We start from the raw sequence: 17,405 nt of genomic DNA, 5'->3' as shown, positions 1-17,405 counted from the left end.
CCATTCTATACAGGGTTTACAGTTTGGTTCAATGCCTCTTAGCACCCCCACTATAAAAATTATTCCAGCACCCCTGGGTGGCTCTGTCTCTGAACAGTCCTTCATTTCTCTCATTCTCTCCCTTTCATCCCTTCTTCAGGGAGAGGGGCATTTGAAAACACAACATAAAGACCCACCCAGCAGCTCCTCTCATTCAGTACACCCCCCTCCTTACATACACATCTGGGCTCAACTCTCTCCCCCCTCCTTCCGTTTGCCTCTTGCCCCTGCCTGCCCCCCTCTGGCCAGATGTGCATCCAGGCGGAGGGGTTCAGCTGGGAGGTGCTGAGGCCAGGGGAGCTGGAACTACTTTTCCCCAGCAGCAGTAAGCAGCAGGAGCCGACCGAGGAAGCTCCAGTCTGACTCTCATTGTGTGTGTGCGTGAGAGGAGAGAAGGAGGCAGGCACAGGAGCTCCTGTAAAGCCTTCTGTCCACGCAACTTTCCCACCAGGGTTCCCCCCTCCACCACACGCACTGAGTCAACCCCCCTCTTCTTGCAGCATCCTCAGACCCTGGACTCAGGACCCCCCCATTTCCACCCCTACTCCTGGAGGTCACTTTTATTTTTGTGCACAAGTTGCTACATCTTTGGAGGAAGAAAGAAGCCATAGAAGGAAACTGGGGTCAGATCGTCCCCATGGGAGAGTTGGGGGGAAATCCCTAATTTTTAACCCAACTCCCTCCCCCGTTTTTTGCATTTGGTAGGTTATTTTTTTGCGGGTGTGTGTGTGAAGCATCTGGAATCTCAGGTGTTGTGAGCAAAGGGGTTTGTTGGAAAGTCCCCCCCCCATTTCAGGGGAGTTTGGGAAACTTTTGAATGGGAGGAAAGATTTCAGTCTGGGAAAAGAAACCCTGAAATCCTCCCCCTTTGCAGGGAATTTTGGGGATCCCTCCATCCTGGGATCTGCCCCCCATGGACTTTTCTGGGGTTGTAAGTTTCACCCCTCGCTGTTTTAATTTTTGATTGTTTCAAGTCGCCACCAACCAGCAGGCGCGTCCTCCACCCTGAACCAGTGCTAAAGGGGGGGATTCCTGTGGTGGAGGGGGCCGCAAAGCAGAGGGAGCTGGGGGGGCAATGCCTTCCGTGATGGAAAAATCCGGCCCGGCCTCCGGGATCCTGTCGAGGAGCCGGGCGAAATCGGCCACCAATGGCAATCATCAGACCTCGGAGGATGAGAGCAGCGAAGAAGAGCATTCGCACGGTAAGTGCCAGACTGGGGGCACAGCTATTGTGCAAGGGGCAGGGAGCCAGCCACGGTCCACTCCACACACGGATCATGCGTGCGTGTCCCGGAACGGGAGCCGAGAATGATTCACTTGCGACACGCCTGTGGACTGGGGGGGCTCGTGACACGCCACGAGTGTGGACTTCGGGGGGCTCACGCCATGTGTGCGGTCTAGGGGGGGTGTCGTGATACGCCACGCGTGTGGACGGGAGGGTCACGCCACACTTGCAGACCGCACCTCCCAGTGGAGGAGGAAAACTCTGTTGGAGTGCGAGGCCCTAAGGGTCAGGGATAGGAAGCTGGCGACAACTTCCCGGGTCTGGGGAAGTGACAGCGAGTGGCCCGGTTCCCCCAAAACCAGGAGGTGCGCGGGGAGGGAAGCTGCTATCTCCTTAGAGACTTGAATTAACCCCACTTTCTACGGCGTCTCGGGATCCTCTCCTCACCTGGCGTCCAACGGGGAGACGTCGTGACCCCCATGGCTCTGGGGTTAGCCGGGGCGGCCCGGGGCTAGAATACAGTGTAGAATACAACAATGCTGGAATATTATTTCTCCTGCAATCCCTGCTGGGGCCCGATCCCTGGGAGCTGGCGGCGGGGAGGAGGACAGAACAACACTAGGGTGTTGGGGGCCAACCCCTTCCCAAACTTAGCCTCAGGGTGAGCAAAGGGACACTCCCGGCTGAACAAAGAGCCGGGGCATCACTGGAAGGTTGCTTTTGCTAACAGCTTCGACCCCATTGTCCCCTGGCGCCCTCGTGTGTGCCTGCTGCCTCCCAGCGTCAGCCGGCTTTGTTAGCCCCCCCTCCCCCCGCCGCTCACCAGCGCCAGCAAGGGATGTGCTGGGGGGATCCAAGGAGATTAGAGCGGCCGATTTCTCCCACTGGCCATGTGGAATCCGTTTGGGGAATGTGTGTCGGGGGGAGGACAGTTACGTCCCTTTGCTGCTGGCTCTGGGGAGGCACCAGCAACCCAGGGGTATGGGGTGGCGGTCAACAGGGTGGAGAGCTAGTCTGCTGTTTGGACACCCTCCCTTGCCAGCCCTGTTAGCCCATCACTAAGGAAACGGGGGCCTCACCTCCGAAACCTCTCGTGTTCTTCCCCAAGTGTGCAGGGGCTGGCGTCCCACCGCCCCCAGCTGTTCTAGATACTGGGAAATTTTGCCAAAGACACCCTCTCCTCCCCAGCGAGAGCCCCTGTCACAACTGCGCCGCAGCCGGCCACCACCCCCTGCGGGGGGGCCCGATGCATCCTGGGGGGGGGTTTATATTGTGTGCAGGAAGGGGGCAGCTACCTGGGTGGTACCCATCAACAGCTGGGAGCCCTTCCCAATCTATCTTCCCTGTGGGTGTGGGATCCGTCTAGGAGCAGACCTCCTCCCCCCACCCCCGTCCTCTCCCCATCTGTCCCTCCCTCGCGTGTGTTTCTTGGGCCCCGTGCCGGAAAGAGAAAGCAGGGCAGCTCCTTGGCAGGCGCTGGCTAAATGCTTCCAGATCAGGCTGCAGCTGTGACAAGACAGGCTTCCTGGGAAAGGGAGCCAGGCGTGAGGTGGGAAGTACAGAGGGGAATGGGATAATGCAGCCCCCCACCACCCGTGAACCAGTGCGTCTAGAGCTAGATTGCTTGTTCAACTCTGATGTGCAGCTGCCTGGGGGGCCGGGGGGCGCTGTTTTGTATACAGGGATCCCTGGCCTGGTGCTGGGATGCAGCCACCTCTGGGGAGGGCTGTCTGGGCTGATTAACAGCTAAACAAACCTACACTGTAGTTTGGGAAGTGAAGGAGAAGCTGTATTTATTTGACCGGGTATTTAAGAAGAATGGTATTACCAGAGCTAGGAATTAATACTGCGTTAGGGCCAACACTCACTGGGAGAGGAGAGCCCCCTACTGAGCCGCATCTCACTTCCTGCCCCACAACGCCCCCTAGTGCTTAACTGGGGCATTGGGGTCAGCAATGACTGCAGGGGAAAGCACCCCCTGCTGAGCCCCCTGCCCAGCTCCCTGCAGCACAGCGCCCCCTAGTGCTGCATTGGGGTCAGCACTGACTGCAGGGGAGAGCACCCCCACTGAGTCATTGCTTCCTGCAGCACCTTGTGGGGCCTCCCAACCAACCTGTGTCACATCTCAGCCCTGTTCTGTGCAAGCTTGGAGCACACAGGAAGGTCCAAGACTTCCCTCCCTTAGGGGAGGGCAGCTAGGGGTTGGGGGCCTAACTCCTGGGGTCTCTCCTTCAACTGCAGCTGCTCCCTCACACCTGGCCCTCTCCTTCCCTTGTAGACAGCATGATTCGGGTGGGGGCTGATTACCAAGCTGTGATCCCTGAGTGCAAGCCAGGTAAGGGTACTGATGCATCTGGATTCTTGGGGAGGGGCAGAGACAGCAGGGGGCACCGCTCCTTAGAAATCCTTACTCCAGTCTCCGAGGACCAGTGGCTGTACCCCCCAGCCTCGCTCAGTGAGAGCTTGATGGGGGGAGCAGTAGTGGGGTTGGTCTGTCTGCAGGCAGCCTTCCCCCCTCACACGCTGCTGGAGCCCACTCCCCCAAGACAGTGCCTGGGTGGGATTGAATAGGGGTGCTGGGCTTTGTTAAGGTTCAAAAGGGCGGAGGAGCAGAGGGGAAAAGTGTATACTCGCTTCCTCTTTGCATGGTGCCTGCCCCTGCCAATGCTCCACCTCCCCCATTACCAGGAGCGGAGCAACATACTCTGGGCCTGATTGTGCCCATAGTCTCTCCTCCCCCAACTTGTGCATTGGCACAGCAAGAAGCTTTTCCTGGCATAGGGCCACAGCTGCCTCTGCTGCCAGCTGGGCTGCTGGGGGCTCAGTACAGTTGCTTTTCTCTCACCGAGGCTGTGGGCTGGGGTTGAGGGGCATCATCAGAGCTGTGCAGTGGGCGGAGCCCAGGGCTGGCATAGCAGGGGGCTGCGGGTCAGAATTGAAGGGCACTGGCAGAGCTGTGGGGTCTTGGTCCCTGCTGCCCTCTTCATTTTGTGGAGTGAGTGCCAGAGCAGAGCAGGGGCTTGGGGGCTGTGTGATGAGTGGGGCCCAGGAGTGTCTGGTGGGGGGATCTCCGTGTTGACCCTTTGTCTCCTGTCTGTCTGATGCAGAAAGCCCTGCTCGCTACAGCAACAAGGAACTGAAGGGGATGCTGGTCTGGTCGCCCAACCACTGTGTGTCAGACGCCAAATGTGAGCAGTCCCTAGCCCCAATCATTAGCACATGGGCCCCACAGCCAGGGCACCTGCTGGCTGGGGCTGTTCCCCTCCCGCTTCCTTATCTGGGCAAGGCACCGGCCCAGCAACACCTCCCCACCTCATCTAGCCCAGGAAGCCCCCCCCCACGCACCAATCAATGCCCCAATCCAGCTCAACACATGGCCCTCTTCCTCCCTGCCCAAGCCTAGCTCACTGCCTCTTTCCCTGGCCCAGTGCACTGCCCATCTCTCGCATCTCCCACAGCCCCCTCGTTTGCCAGCCCAGCGTGCTATCTCCTCCCCTCCCCCACCTCTGTCCCCACCAGGCCCACCAAGCAACCTCCACAGCCCAGAGTGCTCCGCCCTCCCCCACCCAGCAATCCCCTTTGCCCCTCAAGCCCAGCATGCGTTCCCTAGCCCAGTGCACAACTGCCCCCAGCAAACCCCTCCCCCCAAGCCCAGTGTGCTGCCCCCCTTCCCATAGCCAGCAAATCTCTCTCCCCCTTTCCTTGGCCTAGCAGTCCCCTCTGCCCTGCCCATCATACTGCCCCCTTACTCCTCTTCTGGACCCCACACGCTGCTCCTCCCCTCTGCTTACCCCCACAGATGCTCTAGATGAGTCATTTCTGACCCTTCAGCTCTTGCTCCAGTGGGGTTTAGGACCTGGGGGAGATGGCCACAGCTTGCCTCCCTCCTTCTAGAGATATTCACTGCCCAGGACCCTGCTTCCCCTTCCTGCAGGGCAGGGCAGGGTTGAGATCAGAGAAATGGAGTGGGGAGATTCCAGGCTGGGGATCAACTTCTTGCCCTGCAGGGGTGCATGGGGATTGTGGGCTTAGACAGAATGTCTGGCCTGTCACTTCCACACAGCCCTTGTGTGAGATGGAGCATAGGGGCTGGATGAGTCTCACACTGCAACACAGAGAGACAAACATCCAGCCCCACAGCATCAGACACCCCCCTTGCATGCACACCCCTCGTGTATCAGAGATGCGATCCTGTGTGCACCCCTCGTGCATCACAGGTCTGCCCCGAATGCATAACCCCCCATCAGACATGCCCCCTGCGTGCACACCCCTGTGTATCAGACACCCCGCTGCAATGTGCATGCCCCTGCATCGGACACACCTCTGTGCATGCACACCCCCTCATCAGGCATGTCCCCACATGCACACCGCCTCCCCCCATGTCAGGCACAGCCGTGCACACATGACCCGGTATCAGACCCCTCCCACACACAAACCCAGTGTTAGACGTTTCCCGTCCCCGCCCATACTCAATCAATATCACACCAACCCCTACCTAACACACACCTGGCATCAGACACCGCCTGCCATGCATGTGCTGTGCTGTCTCAGGCCTATCTGCACAGTGGATGTGGTACCTTGGGTGGTGGGAGTTGGTGGGCAGGGGAGGGTCCTGCAGGAAGAAGTTGTCCTGATTACTTGTCTTGTCTCTTCGCTCCCCTCACCAGTGGACAAATACATCTCAATGGCCAAAGACAAGCACGGCTACAACATTGAGCAGGTAGGGGCATTCCCCACACCCCGCACAGATCCCACAGAGTTTGGTCCTTTTGATTCTCGTGTCCCACAGGTCCCAGGGATACTACCACTACCCCACCTTACCTCACCATGCCCCGGGATGCCTGACCTGGTCCCTCCAACACACACACCCGGGATGCTACCCCGTCCTTGGGATACGGAACCCTGTGCCCCATCTCACCCACCCTCCATTGCCCTGGGGATGCTGACCCCTCCTGCCCTGTCTCACCATCTTCCCCATCCCCAGGGACACATCTCCTCTACCCAACCCCCAGGACACCCCAATCCTCACCCTAGCTCATCTCCCTCATTCCATCCTGGGGATCTCCCTCATCCCCATCTCATCGTCCCCTGCCCACCCTGCGGATACTGCTGCCCTTCTCACTCCCCATATCGCCCCAGGCCCTGGGGATGCTGCTGTGGCACAAGCATGACGTGGAGAAGTCTCTGGCTGACCTGGCCAACTTCACGCCCTTTCCAGACGAGTGGACGGTGGAGGACAAGGTGCTGTTTGAGCAGGCGTTCAGCTTCCATGGCAAGAGCTTCGCGCGCATCCAGCAGATGGTACGTGCCTATCACACTCCCTCAGCCACCAGATGGTGCTTGCAACTCACCCCTTGCAACCAAGCAGATGGTACATTCCACTGCTCCCTTCTCCCCCATACAACCTGCACATGATACCTACAATCTCCTTGCAGTTGGCACATGGCACCTGCCAGCCTGTCTCCCCGCCAGCAAATGGTACCTGCCGCCCCCACGCACACAACCAGCAGATGGCACCTGACATGCCTGCTCCCCCCCCACCAGCAGATGGTACCTGCCATCCTTCTTGTAGTCAATAGAATTGGCATATGCTACAATTCCCCTCCCCCCCCCGCCATCACATAGTATGTTCCATGCATCCCCACCCAGCAGCCAGCAAAGATGGTACATGCCACCAACTGCCACCTGGCAACTAGCAAAGATAGCCTGTGCCACCCTCTACTCCCATAGCCAGTGAATGGCATGTGACCCCCTCCCCCTGCAGCAGCTAATAGATAGTATATGGCACCCTTGCTTTCCTCCACAGTGACCAAATGGCATTTGCCTCTGTCTCTCCCCCTGCAGCCAGCAGGTGGTATGTGCTAGTGGCTGCACTGCCCCCGCCCCCAGCAGATGGTATATGCCACAATGTCCCCATCTCCCCCTGCTGCCAACCCCCTACCCTGTGTGATGGTGCCACCTCACCCCATAGGGGCCTGGCATGGGGGTGGGGACTTTGTGTACCCTCCATAGCTGGGGGCCCACCTTCCTTCCCATGGGGATCCTGGCAGGCCTCTCCTTCCTCTCCCCCTCCTACTTTTTCCCCATGCTGGCCTCTCCTCCTCCCCCCACCCACCCCCACATCCCAGCTCTCCCTCCAATCTCCCCCTCCCCCTGCATCTCCTCCCACCCCAGCCCTACCCCATATCCCATCTGTCACTCCAGTCTCTTCCCCAACAGCATCTCCTCTCCCCATCATTCCCCTGGCATCCCATCCCTTGCCCCATCTCTCCCCCCAGCATCTCTACCCACCCCTCGCCCACTGCCCCGCACTGCATCCCATCCCTCCCCTCCTGTATCTCCTCTCCCCTGCCTTCGTACCTGTCATCCCATCTCGCCCCATCTCTCTCCCCTGCCCCCTGAATTCCCATCCCTCCTCCAATCTCCCCCTCTCTCCGAGCACTCCTCTCCCCATCATCCCCTGACTTACCATCCCTTGCCCATCTTCCCCTCCAGCGTCTCTCCAGTCTCCCCTGCTTAGCCTCCACATTCCCATACCTCCCTCTGGTTCCCCCCCCAGCATCCCATCCCTCCTTTGAGTCTCCCTCAACAGGCATCTCCCCGCTCCTCTCCCTTCCTTGTCATCCATCCCTCCTTGCCCCATTCAGTCTCCCCAAGCACATCACCACTCATCCTGGATATTGTATTCCCCCCACCCCTCTGGCAAGCACCTCAACCCCCCACTCCTCCCAGGCATCTGACCCCGTCCTATCTGTCCCCAGCTCCCCGACAGCTGATCCCCAGCCTGGTGAAGTATATTACTCCTGGAAGAAGACAAGAGCCGCACAGTGTCATGGACGACAGGCCCGCCGGCTGCTCAGCAAGAAGGAGAGGGATGACAGGTGGGGGGAGGACAGGCGTGGCAGGGTGGTTCTGGATGAGGGAAGGGGGCAGCTAGATGGCCATGGAGGAGTGGAAGGCAGACAGTGGGGACAGGGGGTTTGGTGAGGTGAGGGAGGGCCGGGGGGTCCGGTTGGTGCAGCCTGGGTTCTGGACCATCCCTCTAACCCATGCCATGCTCCCCCCAGTAACGACGAGATGAGGAGGGACGGGCAGCCAGCGAGGGGAGTTTGATGCCATGGACCCCAAGAAGGAGGTGAGGGTGGGGGGGAGGTGGCTCACAGGCAGTGGCGGGGAGGGCACATCCTCATCGCTTGCGCTCTGTGCTGAGGGTGGGAGAGGGGACCCTGGGCTGCAGTGCTCCTTAGGGCACTACCCAGGGGTCAGCATGAGTCAGCAGGGGCAACTGTGCAATGGGACGGTGTGGGGGGCGGTGTGTAGGGGTGTTGTGGAGGAGCCAAGCCAGCACTGTGCTGCAGCAGGGGTCCCTATGGGGCACTGTACTCAGACCAGCTCCATTCCCTGCCCAGCCGAGCTACCAGAAGCTGCCGAACAGCCGACCGGGCCCAGGATCGGGCTCAGGGCCTGTGAGAAAGGAGGCGCAGCTGTCGCAGTATCGGCACCACCCACTGCGCTCACGCCGGCGCCCCCCCAAGGGCATGTACCTGAGCCAGGATGACATCGCTGGCATCTCAGCCAGCCCTGATGTGGGCACCCTGGCGCTGCGCCACCTCGACTCACAGCTCGTCTCCCTCAAGCGCCAGGTAACCCTGACCCCCCATCACCTCTGCAAACCCCCAGCCCTGATGTGGGCACCCTGGCGCTGCGCCACCTCGACTCACAGCTCGTCTCCCTCAAGCACCAGGTAACCCGAGCCCCCTTTGCCCCTGTCAACCACTAGCCCTGATGTGGGCACCCTGGCGCTGCGCCACCTCAACTCACAGCTCGTCTCCCTCAAGTGCCAGGTAACCCCTGAGCCCCCATCACCCCTGCAAACCCCTAGCCCTGATGTGGGCACCCTGGCGCTGCACCACCTCGACTCACAGCTTGTCTCCCTCAAGTGCCAGGTAACCCCTGAGCCCCCTTTGCCCCCAGCTCTCACTGACAGGCCCCTTCTCTCCCCACCCACCTAGGTCCAGTGCATCAAGCAGATCAACAGCAGCATGAAGCAGGCCCTGGAGGGTGGGATTGACAAGCTGCGGCCCCCTGAGGTGAGATGAGGGGCACTGACCCCCATGTAGGGGGAGAAGGAACCAGCTCCTGTTGGGGGAGGTGAAGTGCTGGGCCCAGCTCTCACGAGGCACAAGAGTTGGGGAGAGGAAGTGCATGCCCAGGACCCACCCTGTGGAAGGGTGAGGGAAGGGCAAGTCTGAGTCCCAGCCTGATGTTCTCCACTCTCCTGCCAGGGGAACAGCAAGTTCAACTCGCGCTGGACAACGGACGAGCAGCTGCTGGCTGTGCAGGGTGAGCTGGGGCGGGGGGGGAAGGCTCCAGGGAGGGAGCGCCCGGGGGCGGGGTAGGAGCCCCTCCCATCATGGCTGCCCCCTGGGGATGTAAGTGATGCTGGCCTGGGGATGTAGCTGCCCCGGACTCCTTCCCTGCATGCGGGGGCCCTGCCTCCCCTGGGTAGCTGACACCCTCCCCTCTCGCCAGCCATCCGCAGGTATGGGAAGGATTTCCAGGCCGTGGCTGGGGTGATCGGCAACAAGACACTGGCCCAGGTGAAAACCTTCTTCGTCAGCTACCGGCGCCGCTTCAACCTGGAGGAAGTGCTGCAGGAGTGGGAGGCTGAGCAGGGGGGCTCCCCAAGGGGCCGCTCCCCCCCCCATGACACCAAGAGCTCCAGCGTCTCCCTGGCCAGCAGTGAGGAGGACGATGAGGTGAGGAAGGGGTGAGAGCCCTGACCTGTACCCACAGACCCCTCCAATCCCAGGCCAGCTGGTGCCCCTCAATCCAACCAGCAGCCCCCTGCCATCCCAGCCATCCATTTGCCACACGCAGTCCCTGGCTCTGACACTTCCCTCGGTCTGACCCACGGTCCCCCGCCCGGGCGTCCCGCCCGCTCAGCCGAGGCCCCTCGGTCCGACCCACGGTCCCCCGCCCGGGCGCTCCACCTGCTCAGCCGAGGTCCCTTGGTCCCGGCCCCCAGCCCCCTGACCTGCCGGCTCTCACTCTGTTCTCTCCTTACAGGTGCAGATCACAGCCGTGTCCCGCTCTGCCCAGCAGCAGCCGCAGCCCCCAGCATCTACTGCAGCGACTCTGCCCTCTGCCTCCCCCCGGCTGCCGCCCACCACGCTGTCGCAACCTCCCCCCTTGCTGCGGCCCACGCTGCCCACAGCGCCCACGCTGCACCGCCAGCCACCCCCACTCCAGCAGGGACGCTTCCTGCAGCCCAGACTGTCACCCAACCAGCCGCCCCCGCCACTCATCCGACCTGCTGCCTCCCGGCACCATGGGCGGGGGCCCCAGCACCCCTCCTCACTGGTGGGCATGGCCCTGGAGTCCCCTCCCCCCTCCTCCTCCAGCTCTCTCTGAGGTTTTGGGGGGAGGCCAGCTGAAGCCCCCTACTTCCTTAGTGTCTTGGATCTTGCTTGGTTAAGAGGTCAGGGGCTCCATCTACCACATAGTGACACACTTGGGGTGTCTCTAGGACCCCCCCTCCCCAGGGGAGGGGAGAGATCGAAGGACTTGCATTGCATTGGTTGAACCCAGCCCCCCCAGCATGGTCCATTTGGGCTCTAAGCGAAATCGAGGCAGGGGAGTGGGTAGTAATGCCAGCTGTGGGGAGCCTGGGGTAGTGGCGGGGAGGGGGATTCTTTACTTGTAGAGGGATCAGTTCAATGGGGTGGCACACCCCCTGCTGGTGAGCCATGCCCAGTGTGGGGCAGGGACCCCTCCTCACCCCTAGGAGCCTGGGCAATGAGCTGGGGGATGTAGCTCTGCCTGGTGGGGAGGGGTGTGGGAACGTTCTCCTGGCACTGGGGGTGGTGGTGGTGGGAGGAGCTGATGCTAGCCCCTGGCTGGCAGAGCAGTTGCTGGGGGGGGGGGTGTTGAGGGGCAGGAGTAGCACAAAATCCCCCCCCCCACGGGGCACAGCTCCCTCACCTTGGGGGGCAGCACTGGCTCCCGGGGGGACCTGAGTGCCAGGGGCCAGGTAAGGGGTAACCAGCATTAACACAGGGTGAGGCACATGCAGGAGAGTTGGGGGGAGCATTGATGAGGCCTTGGAAGAAGCACAGAGCTGGGGGGTGGATGGGCACCCCCTTCCCCCATCTAGAGGACAGCAGCTCAGTCACCTGCGCAGCCATGGAGACCCCCCCATGCTGGGTGCATACTGCTGTGCTGGGGGAGGGGAGTCTGGGCAATGGGGCATTTGTAGGCAGGACTTGTAGCTGCAGCCCCAGGGGCAGGGTAGGGGGAGGTAGGAGCTATTGGGGGGGAGAGGGGGGTTCCGTTCATGTTGCATTTTGAATAAAAGTATTTTACTAGATGTGTCTTGAGTCTGTACATGTGCTGCCCCCCACTCCTCCATTTCCCTTAGCCACCCTCCTGTCCCCCAAAACATCAGCTGCCCCACTTTCCGCACCGCAGAGGGGCCATGCACGCCCTGGAGCCTCCCACCCCCCCATTGCCTGGGGCAGGAAGAGCCTGTGCTTGGCCAATGGGCAAACCAGGCTCTTAGGCTCTAGGTGTGCTGAGCCCACAACTCAGCTGAGCACTTCCCCCAGTGCCCAGGGCCAGTGTCCCCCCCCAAAGCCTGGCCAAGGCAGAGACTGACATGGCAGCCCCAGCAAGGATTTAGCCCCAAGCTCAGGCAAAGCTGGGAACAGCAGCCAGCTCCTCTGGGCCCTGGGCGGGCTGGGTCTGTCCCCTCCCGGCTGGAGGCAGCAGGGGCCCAGACTAGCAGAGACAAGGCAGGTGAGGTAACAGCTGTTACTGGATCAGCTTCTGCTGGGGGCAGAGACAAGCTCTGCTCTTCCTGTCTGGAGCTCAAAACGCTTGGCTGGCTCCCCTCACCCCCAGAGCTGGTCCAATTCGACCTATTGCCTCAGCCATCTTGCTGCTGGGCTGGGGCAGTAGAGTGGCTGCCCCTTATGGCAGCCAGGTAGGTGGAGCCAAGGGGAGGATGGAAACCCATCAGCAGCTGGGGCTGAGAAAGGTGCATTCACTTTGGTGGGGACGGTCCAGGGGCCAACACCCCTGGAGCTGCTGGGCTGGAATCTGTTGCCCTGGATTCCTGGCGCTGGGATGGACCTGTACAAGCAGCCCCTCTTGCCTGGGTCAGGGCCCTGCCAGTGACAGGGCACAGCCCAGAGTGAGGCATGTGGCTCTAGGAGCATCCAGCTGGGGGGCCTCAGCTGCAGTGGTTTGAGGCTGCAGCACCAGGGAGCCTGTGGCTCCTACACCTCTGCTGACTGCAAGGAGGCCTGGACAAGGTGCAGCGTTGGGGCCCAACCCAATATGTGTTTGGCTGAGCAAACACCAGGCTCTCCCCTGGCTGCAAAGCACAGAGGGGGGCTGATGAACCGAGAATGGCCACAAGGGGAGCTAAGACTCCCCCTAAAAACTTTCTACAGCACCTTCTGGCCCAAGCTCCGACCAAACCACCTCCCCCCAGTGTGGGGTGGGGTGGGGGAGCTGTTTATATAGGCATTGCAGTTGCCTCTGGGGTAGTGCCCAGAGAGCCCCACTTGTGCAGATCCTTTGGGGCTGGGGAGGGCCACCAGGAGCTGAAGGAGGGACGTGGGTGGGGTGGGGTGGGGCAGAGGAATACAAAACAGGAGGCTGCAGCAGCTCTTTCTGGAAAGTTTTAATCTAGAACCTGGAAAACTACATCGAATTGCAGCTCTGCTCCAGGGCCCCAACGGGGCCAAAGCCCTCCAGGACGGGGCAGTGGTAGGGCCTCTCCCCAAGAAGGGGGCAGCATAGAGCCCATTCCCTGACCCCCCTCCGGCAGGGGGCAGCGTCAGGGCCAGAGCAGATTTGTGTTTTTTTTTTTTTTAAAAAAAAAAAAAAAAAGGCATTTTTTTATCAGAATAAAAAAAAAAAAAAAAACCACTCACAAAACCGAGGTATCAGTACAGATATATACAGGTGGGGGGAGGGGAACGAGGGGGAACAGCCCCCCAGGGGCAGGGAAGTATATTATTTAGCATCACAAGTGTGGCTATGATGGATGGAGAAGCCTGGTGGTGATGGGGGGGAATGTTAGTGCAGCCAGTGCAGGGTCGCTCTGAGAGTGTAGGAGGATGCGTAGTCGACTGTGGTAGGGGGGGGTAAATGGAGCCAGTGTAGGCCCTGAAACATTGGCTGAGGGGTCCCTGCTGTGCCAGGGCCAGCTGTGACTGGAGGGAGATATCAGACCCTCCCCCCCCCGCACCACACAACTGCTGCCTTCCCCCTGCCTATTCTTGGCTTCAAGTACCTGTGCCCCCCACACTCCACGGCAGTACCGCCCCCAACGCCTAACCAGAAAACGGGAGCAGCTCTGGGCTCAACCGGGACCCTAGCCATGCGAGCAAGGCCTCCCCTCCCACTACTCCCGCAGAGGGGAAGCCAGAGCCAAGAACCAATGGCTGGAGAGTGGGAGGAGCTCCTGTTCCCAGGCCAGCAGGTAACAGCCCCTCCGCCCCCATCATTTGGCATTTCCAAACCCAGCCCCCTCCCCACTGAGAGGCTCATCCACAGCCCAGCATGGGTGACCCTGCCTGGGATGCTCTATGGCTCCTACAACTCGTCACCCCTGGCACAGGGAACTAGACAGGGATCAGGGCCAAGCACAGGGGCTAGGGGAAGATGTCATGAGTTCCCTACTGGAGAGGGACTTGCTAGATAGAACCCAGGAGTCCTGACTCCCTCACCCCGGAACACTGGACCCCTTCCACTGCTCAGGGTAGGCCCCCAGTGGTGCCCACTGCTGCTAGGGAACAGAGTGAGGGGGAGGGAGTCCACTCACCTTCACTCAGCCAGTCCCAGGGAGACCCATGGGGCAGAGGGCACAGCTGGTGGGCACAGAGGGGGAAGCTGAACTATAGCTGGGGGCCTCGCTGAGAGTTCCCTGACACCCAACAGCCCCTCTAATGCCCCCAGAGGTCCAGCTGTGCCCAATGCAGGCCAGGGGCAGCCTACTCTGGGGATGGGGGGGGTGCAGGGGGTGAGCCAGCCCTAGAGCTGGGGGGAAGAACACCAGAGCTGCAGTGCAGTTTAAAAACACATTCTCTTTATTGTGTCTAAGACAGGGGCTCAGCTCAGGGCAGAGCCCCCAGGGAAGAGGCCTCAGACCCCTCCAGCCTGACACACCCACAACTGTCCTGGGGGAAGTCACCCTGGGACCGGGGAGATTCAGTATGAACCACCTCCACTTGTGAGATGTACGGGGTGGGGGGGGGGAGAAGGGAATGCATCCATCTGCACCCTCCATCCAAGCAAGGGATAGGCAGCAGAGGAGAGGAGGCTGCTGCCAAGAGCCACCCCTATCCCAGCCAGTCCCTGCACCGATTCCCCCCCACCCCCATCAGGTCTCTGACATGGCCCAGCTGGGGGAGCTACTGCCAGACCTAGGGGGATGAGATGCAGCTGGGGGAGGGAGCCCGTCAACTAAGTGCTCCAGGCCAGAGGAGGGGGAACTCACAGCCCAGCAGCAGCACTCCTCCTCCTCCTGCCTCCCCCCCACCCAAAGGAGCAGAGCTGGGGAGAGGCTTGTCTGGTTGGGCCTGATCATCCCCTCTCAGGGTAGGAGTTCAGCCTGGAAGCCATGTGCTACAGCTGGCTGGGGGAGAGGCTGCCAACAACCCCACCCCCATATTAATGCCCAATAGGGGGCACCTGCAGGAAGGTGGGGTCTGGCTTTCCCAGCTCCCTGCTGCTGCCCCAGCCGGTGGGAGCTGCCCTCAGTGCCTAGCACAGCAGGCCCAGCCCCAAGCAACCTGCCCCTAGGGAAAGAGCAAGCTGCCAGGGGGGCTGGGTGAAAGGCATTGTGGGAGAGGTGAGGGGTGAAAGGCATTGTGGGAAAGGGGGCTGGACTTCTCTGGCTTTTGAACCACCTATTTTTTTGGTAAGAGCTCCCGGCCAGCATGGTAGGCATCTGAGGGGCAGTACCACGATTTGCTGGAGCCCCCATGCTGGCAGCAGCAGGGGGTATGCTACCCCCCCCAGCCCGCCCCCCACCAACCGTCTCTGCTGCCGCCCCCACCAGGGTATCAAAAAATAAACATTTCTCCAATTAATTACAATCCTGCGAGGGGAGGAGTGTGCGGCTCTCAGCCCCCCCATGCACTGCGGGGGGGTGCATGTCTGCACGGGAGGCAGCTGTGCCCCCCCTCCTGGTGAACAGCCAGGGGGCATCTCAGCACAGCAGTGGGGGAGAGGAGGCATGTTTCTGCACCCCCTGTCCTGGTGCATGGCTGTGGGTCCTTGCAAGGTGGGCAGGAACATCTCCAATGCCCCTCCCAGGCGCCCCGCTCGAGGGAGGAGGGTCTGCGTCTCAGTGCCCTCTGGCACACCGCCGTGGGGAGATCCTGCAGCTCAGGATCTCCTCGTCCCAGCCCAGGGCACGTGGGGTGCAGCGCAGCAGGGGGCTGGTTAAAGCTTGAGTTCATTGGCCACCTTGGAGGCAATGTTCTTGAAGGCCATGGAGGTGCCCGTTATCCGTTTGAAGCGCACACCATTGAGTGACAGCCGCGGCAGCTTGCACACCTCCATCTCCCACTGCACAAAGGAGTCGTGGCCGGGCGCCCCGTGCATGCACAGCAGCATGTACTTCTCCTGCAGCTCGCACTGGCAGCTGTTGGCATCCAGCACCTTGCGGATCTCCTTCATCATCTCATTGGGCTCCATGGAGCTTGTTGTCTTCATGCTCCAGGTGAAGCGCAGCGAGCGAGGCTTGGCATCCCGGTTCTCATCCCGCTCCTTGTCCCCACCCACCATGTGAGGTCTGCAAGGGGGAGACAATGTCAGTGTGGCGGGGCATCCCACCCCGACTGCCCAGCCCCCAACCTGACAGCTGGAGGAGACAGAGGCGGCATTAAGGACAGATGGACAGACAGGCGCAAGGGCTGAGACAGAGGGTGCACTCCAGCTACGGGCCCCCAGAGAGCTGGGGACCCTAGAAGAGAGGGAGCCCCAAGCCAGGGTTCCCCCCAATGAGAACCAGACAGGCAAAGCGAGGCTGAGCTGTGCCCCCCTCCCCGGGTTGCCCACTCCAGATCCCATGGCTGGGGGGCCCCAGGGAGCAGGGAGGCAGCTCCATTCTCACCTGAGGGTCTCCACTCGGTCTTTGCTCTCTGGCTCATGCGGGTTCCTCAAAAAACAGAGCGGGAGAGTTTAGTTTGGAGGGTGACGGGGAGCGATAACGCTGACGGCCGCACCCCACCACTGTGGAGCGAAAATGCTGATAGCCCCACCCCCCGGGGGCAGCCCCCCCTCAATTGCAGGGGGACAGGAGGGGAGTCTCCCTGCCTCAGCCTGGGCATTGGCATGAGACAGCTCCCTGCATGCCCTGCTCCAGCAGCCTCATGCTTGGTGGAGGGGGAGCAGTGCATGCTGGGAAAGGGTGCGATGGCGAATGGGTTGCTAGGAGCCCTGCTGCACTGGGAGGGCTCCCAACACTGGGGCACAAGGGGGACCCCAAAGGCAGGAGAGGCTGAAACGGATGGGGTAGGACTCCGAACGCCATTGTCTCCTCTCCCCTCAGGGAAGAGGGGAGCTAAGGCCATGCCGGGAGTAAGCCTGGTGCAGGTGATGTATTATTGCCGGTCATTGTTCAGCGGCCCCAGAACAAGCTAACACTTGGCAGCAGTGCTCACCTCCTGCCCCCAGGCAGGGACTGGGCCAGGATGGCAGGAGTACCCGGCATTCGCCGACAGCGCCTGGCCCCTGCACCGCAGGGATCGGGCCAGTTTGAGAATGGTACAGTGTTATGGGCTCTGTTCTCAGGTCCAGGAGGAGTCCTGGCAGCAGCCCCCAGATGCCCCTTCCTGAGCTGAGGATAGAACTCAGGAGTCCTGGCTCCCAGCCCCCTACCCTCCTCCTGGAGCTGGGGATAGAACCCAGGAGTCCCGGCTCCCAGCCCCCCACCCTCCTCCTGGAGCTGGGGATAGAACCCAGGAGTCCCGGCTCCCAGCCTCTCCTGCTCTAACCCACTAGGGCCCCTCTCCCCCCAGAGCCAGAATCCATTCAGAAGGAGATCTAGGGGCAGGGACAGGTTTGGCACCTGCTGTTCCCAATAATGAATGGGAAGAACCAGCTCAGAGCCAGGACATTA

General features: G+C 61.1%; 2 protein-coding genes across 19 annotated transcripts in view; one reads left to right on the top strand and one right to left on the bottom strand.

The window, feature by feature from the left end:
* MARK2 (microtubule affinity regulating kinase 2) overlaps window positions 1-17,405 on the bottom strand; it is a 360,709-nt gene that overhangs the window by 237,838 nt on the left and 105,466 nt on the right. For 8 of the 18 annotated variants that reach the window (XM_032804214.2, XM_032804213.2, XM_032804216.2 and 5 more), the window contains 2 exons: window positions 16,398-16,442; window positions 14,342-16,076 (listed from right to left, as the gene is read on the bottom strand). The exons of 1 other annotated variant lie outside the window; for it this stretch is intronic. In XM_032804214.2, the coding sequence (XP_032660105.1) occupies window positions 15,725-16,076; window positions 16,398-16,442 (397 nt within the window). In that variant the 3' untranslated portion in view covers window positions 14,342-15,724. Of the gene's footprint in view, window positions 1-12,938; window positions 16,077-16,397; window positions 16,443-17,405 lie in introns of those variants that run through there. 9 more of the 18 variants (XM_032804217.2, XM_032804218.2, XM_032804220.2 and 6 more) reach the window with 3 other exon arrangements.
* On the top strand, window positions 378-10,994 carry RCOR2 (REST corepressor 2). The gene is made up of 12 exons (XM_032804228.2): window positions 378-1,241; window positions 3,543-3,599; window positions 4,372-4,452; window positions 5,932-5,984; window positions 6,404-6,569; window positions 8,037-8,162; window positions 8,347-8,399; window positions 8,674-8,907; window positions 9,277-9,354; window positions 9,550-9,607; window positions 9,797-10,023; window positions 10,334-10,994. Exons 1-12 carry the CDS (start codon window positions 1,115-1,117, stop codon window positions 10,676-10,678), a joined length of 1,605 nt encoding a protein of 534 aa, XP_032660119.1. The 5' UTR covers window positions 378-1,114; the 3' UTR covers window positions 10,679-10,994.

The sequence above is a fragment of the Chelonoidis abingdonii genome, chromosome 17 (genome assembly GCF_003597395.2).
Source record: "Chelonoidis abingdonii isolate Lonesome George chromosome 17, CheloAbing_2.0, whole genome shotgun sequence".
Lineage (NCBI taxonomy): Eukaryota > Metazoa > Chordata > Testudines > Testudinidae > Chelonoidis > Chelonoidis abingdonii.
This window is presented reverse-complemented; position numbering and strand designations above follow the sequence as displayed.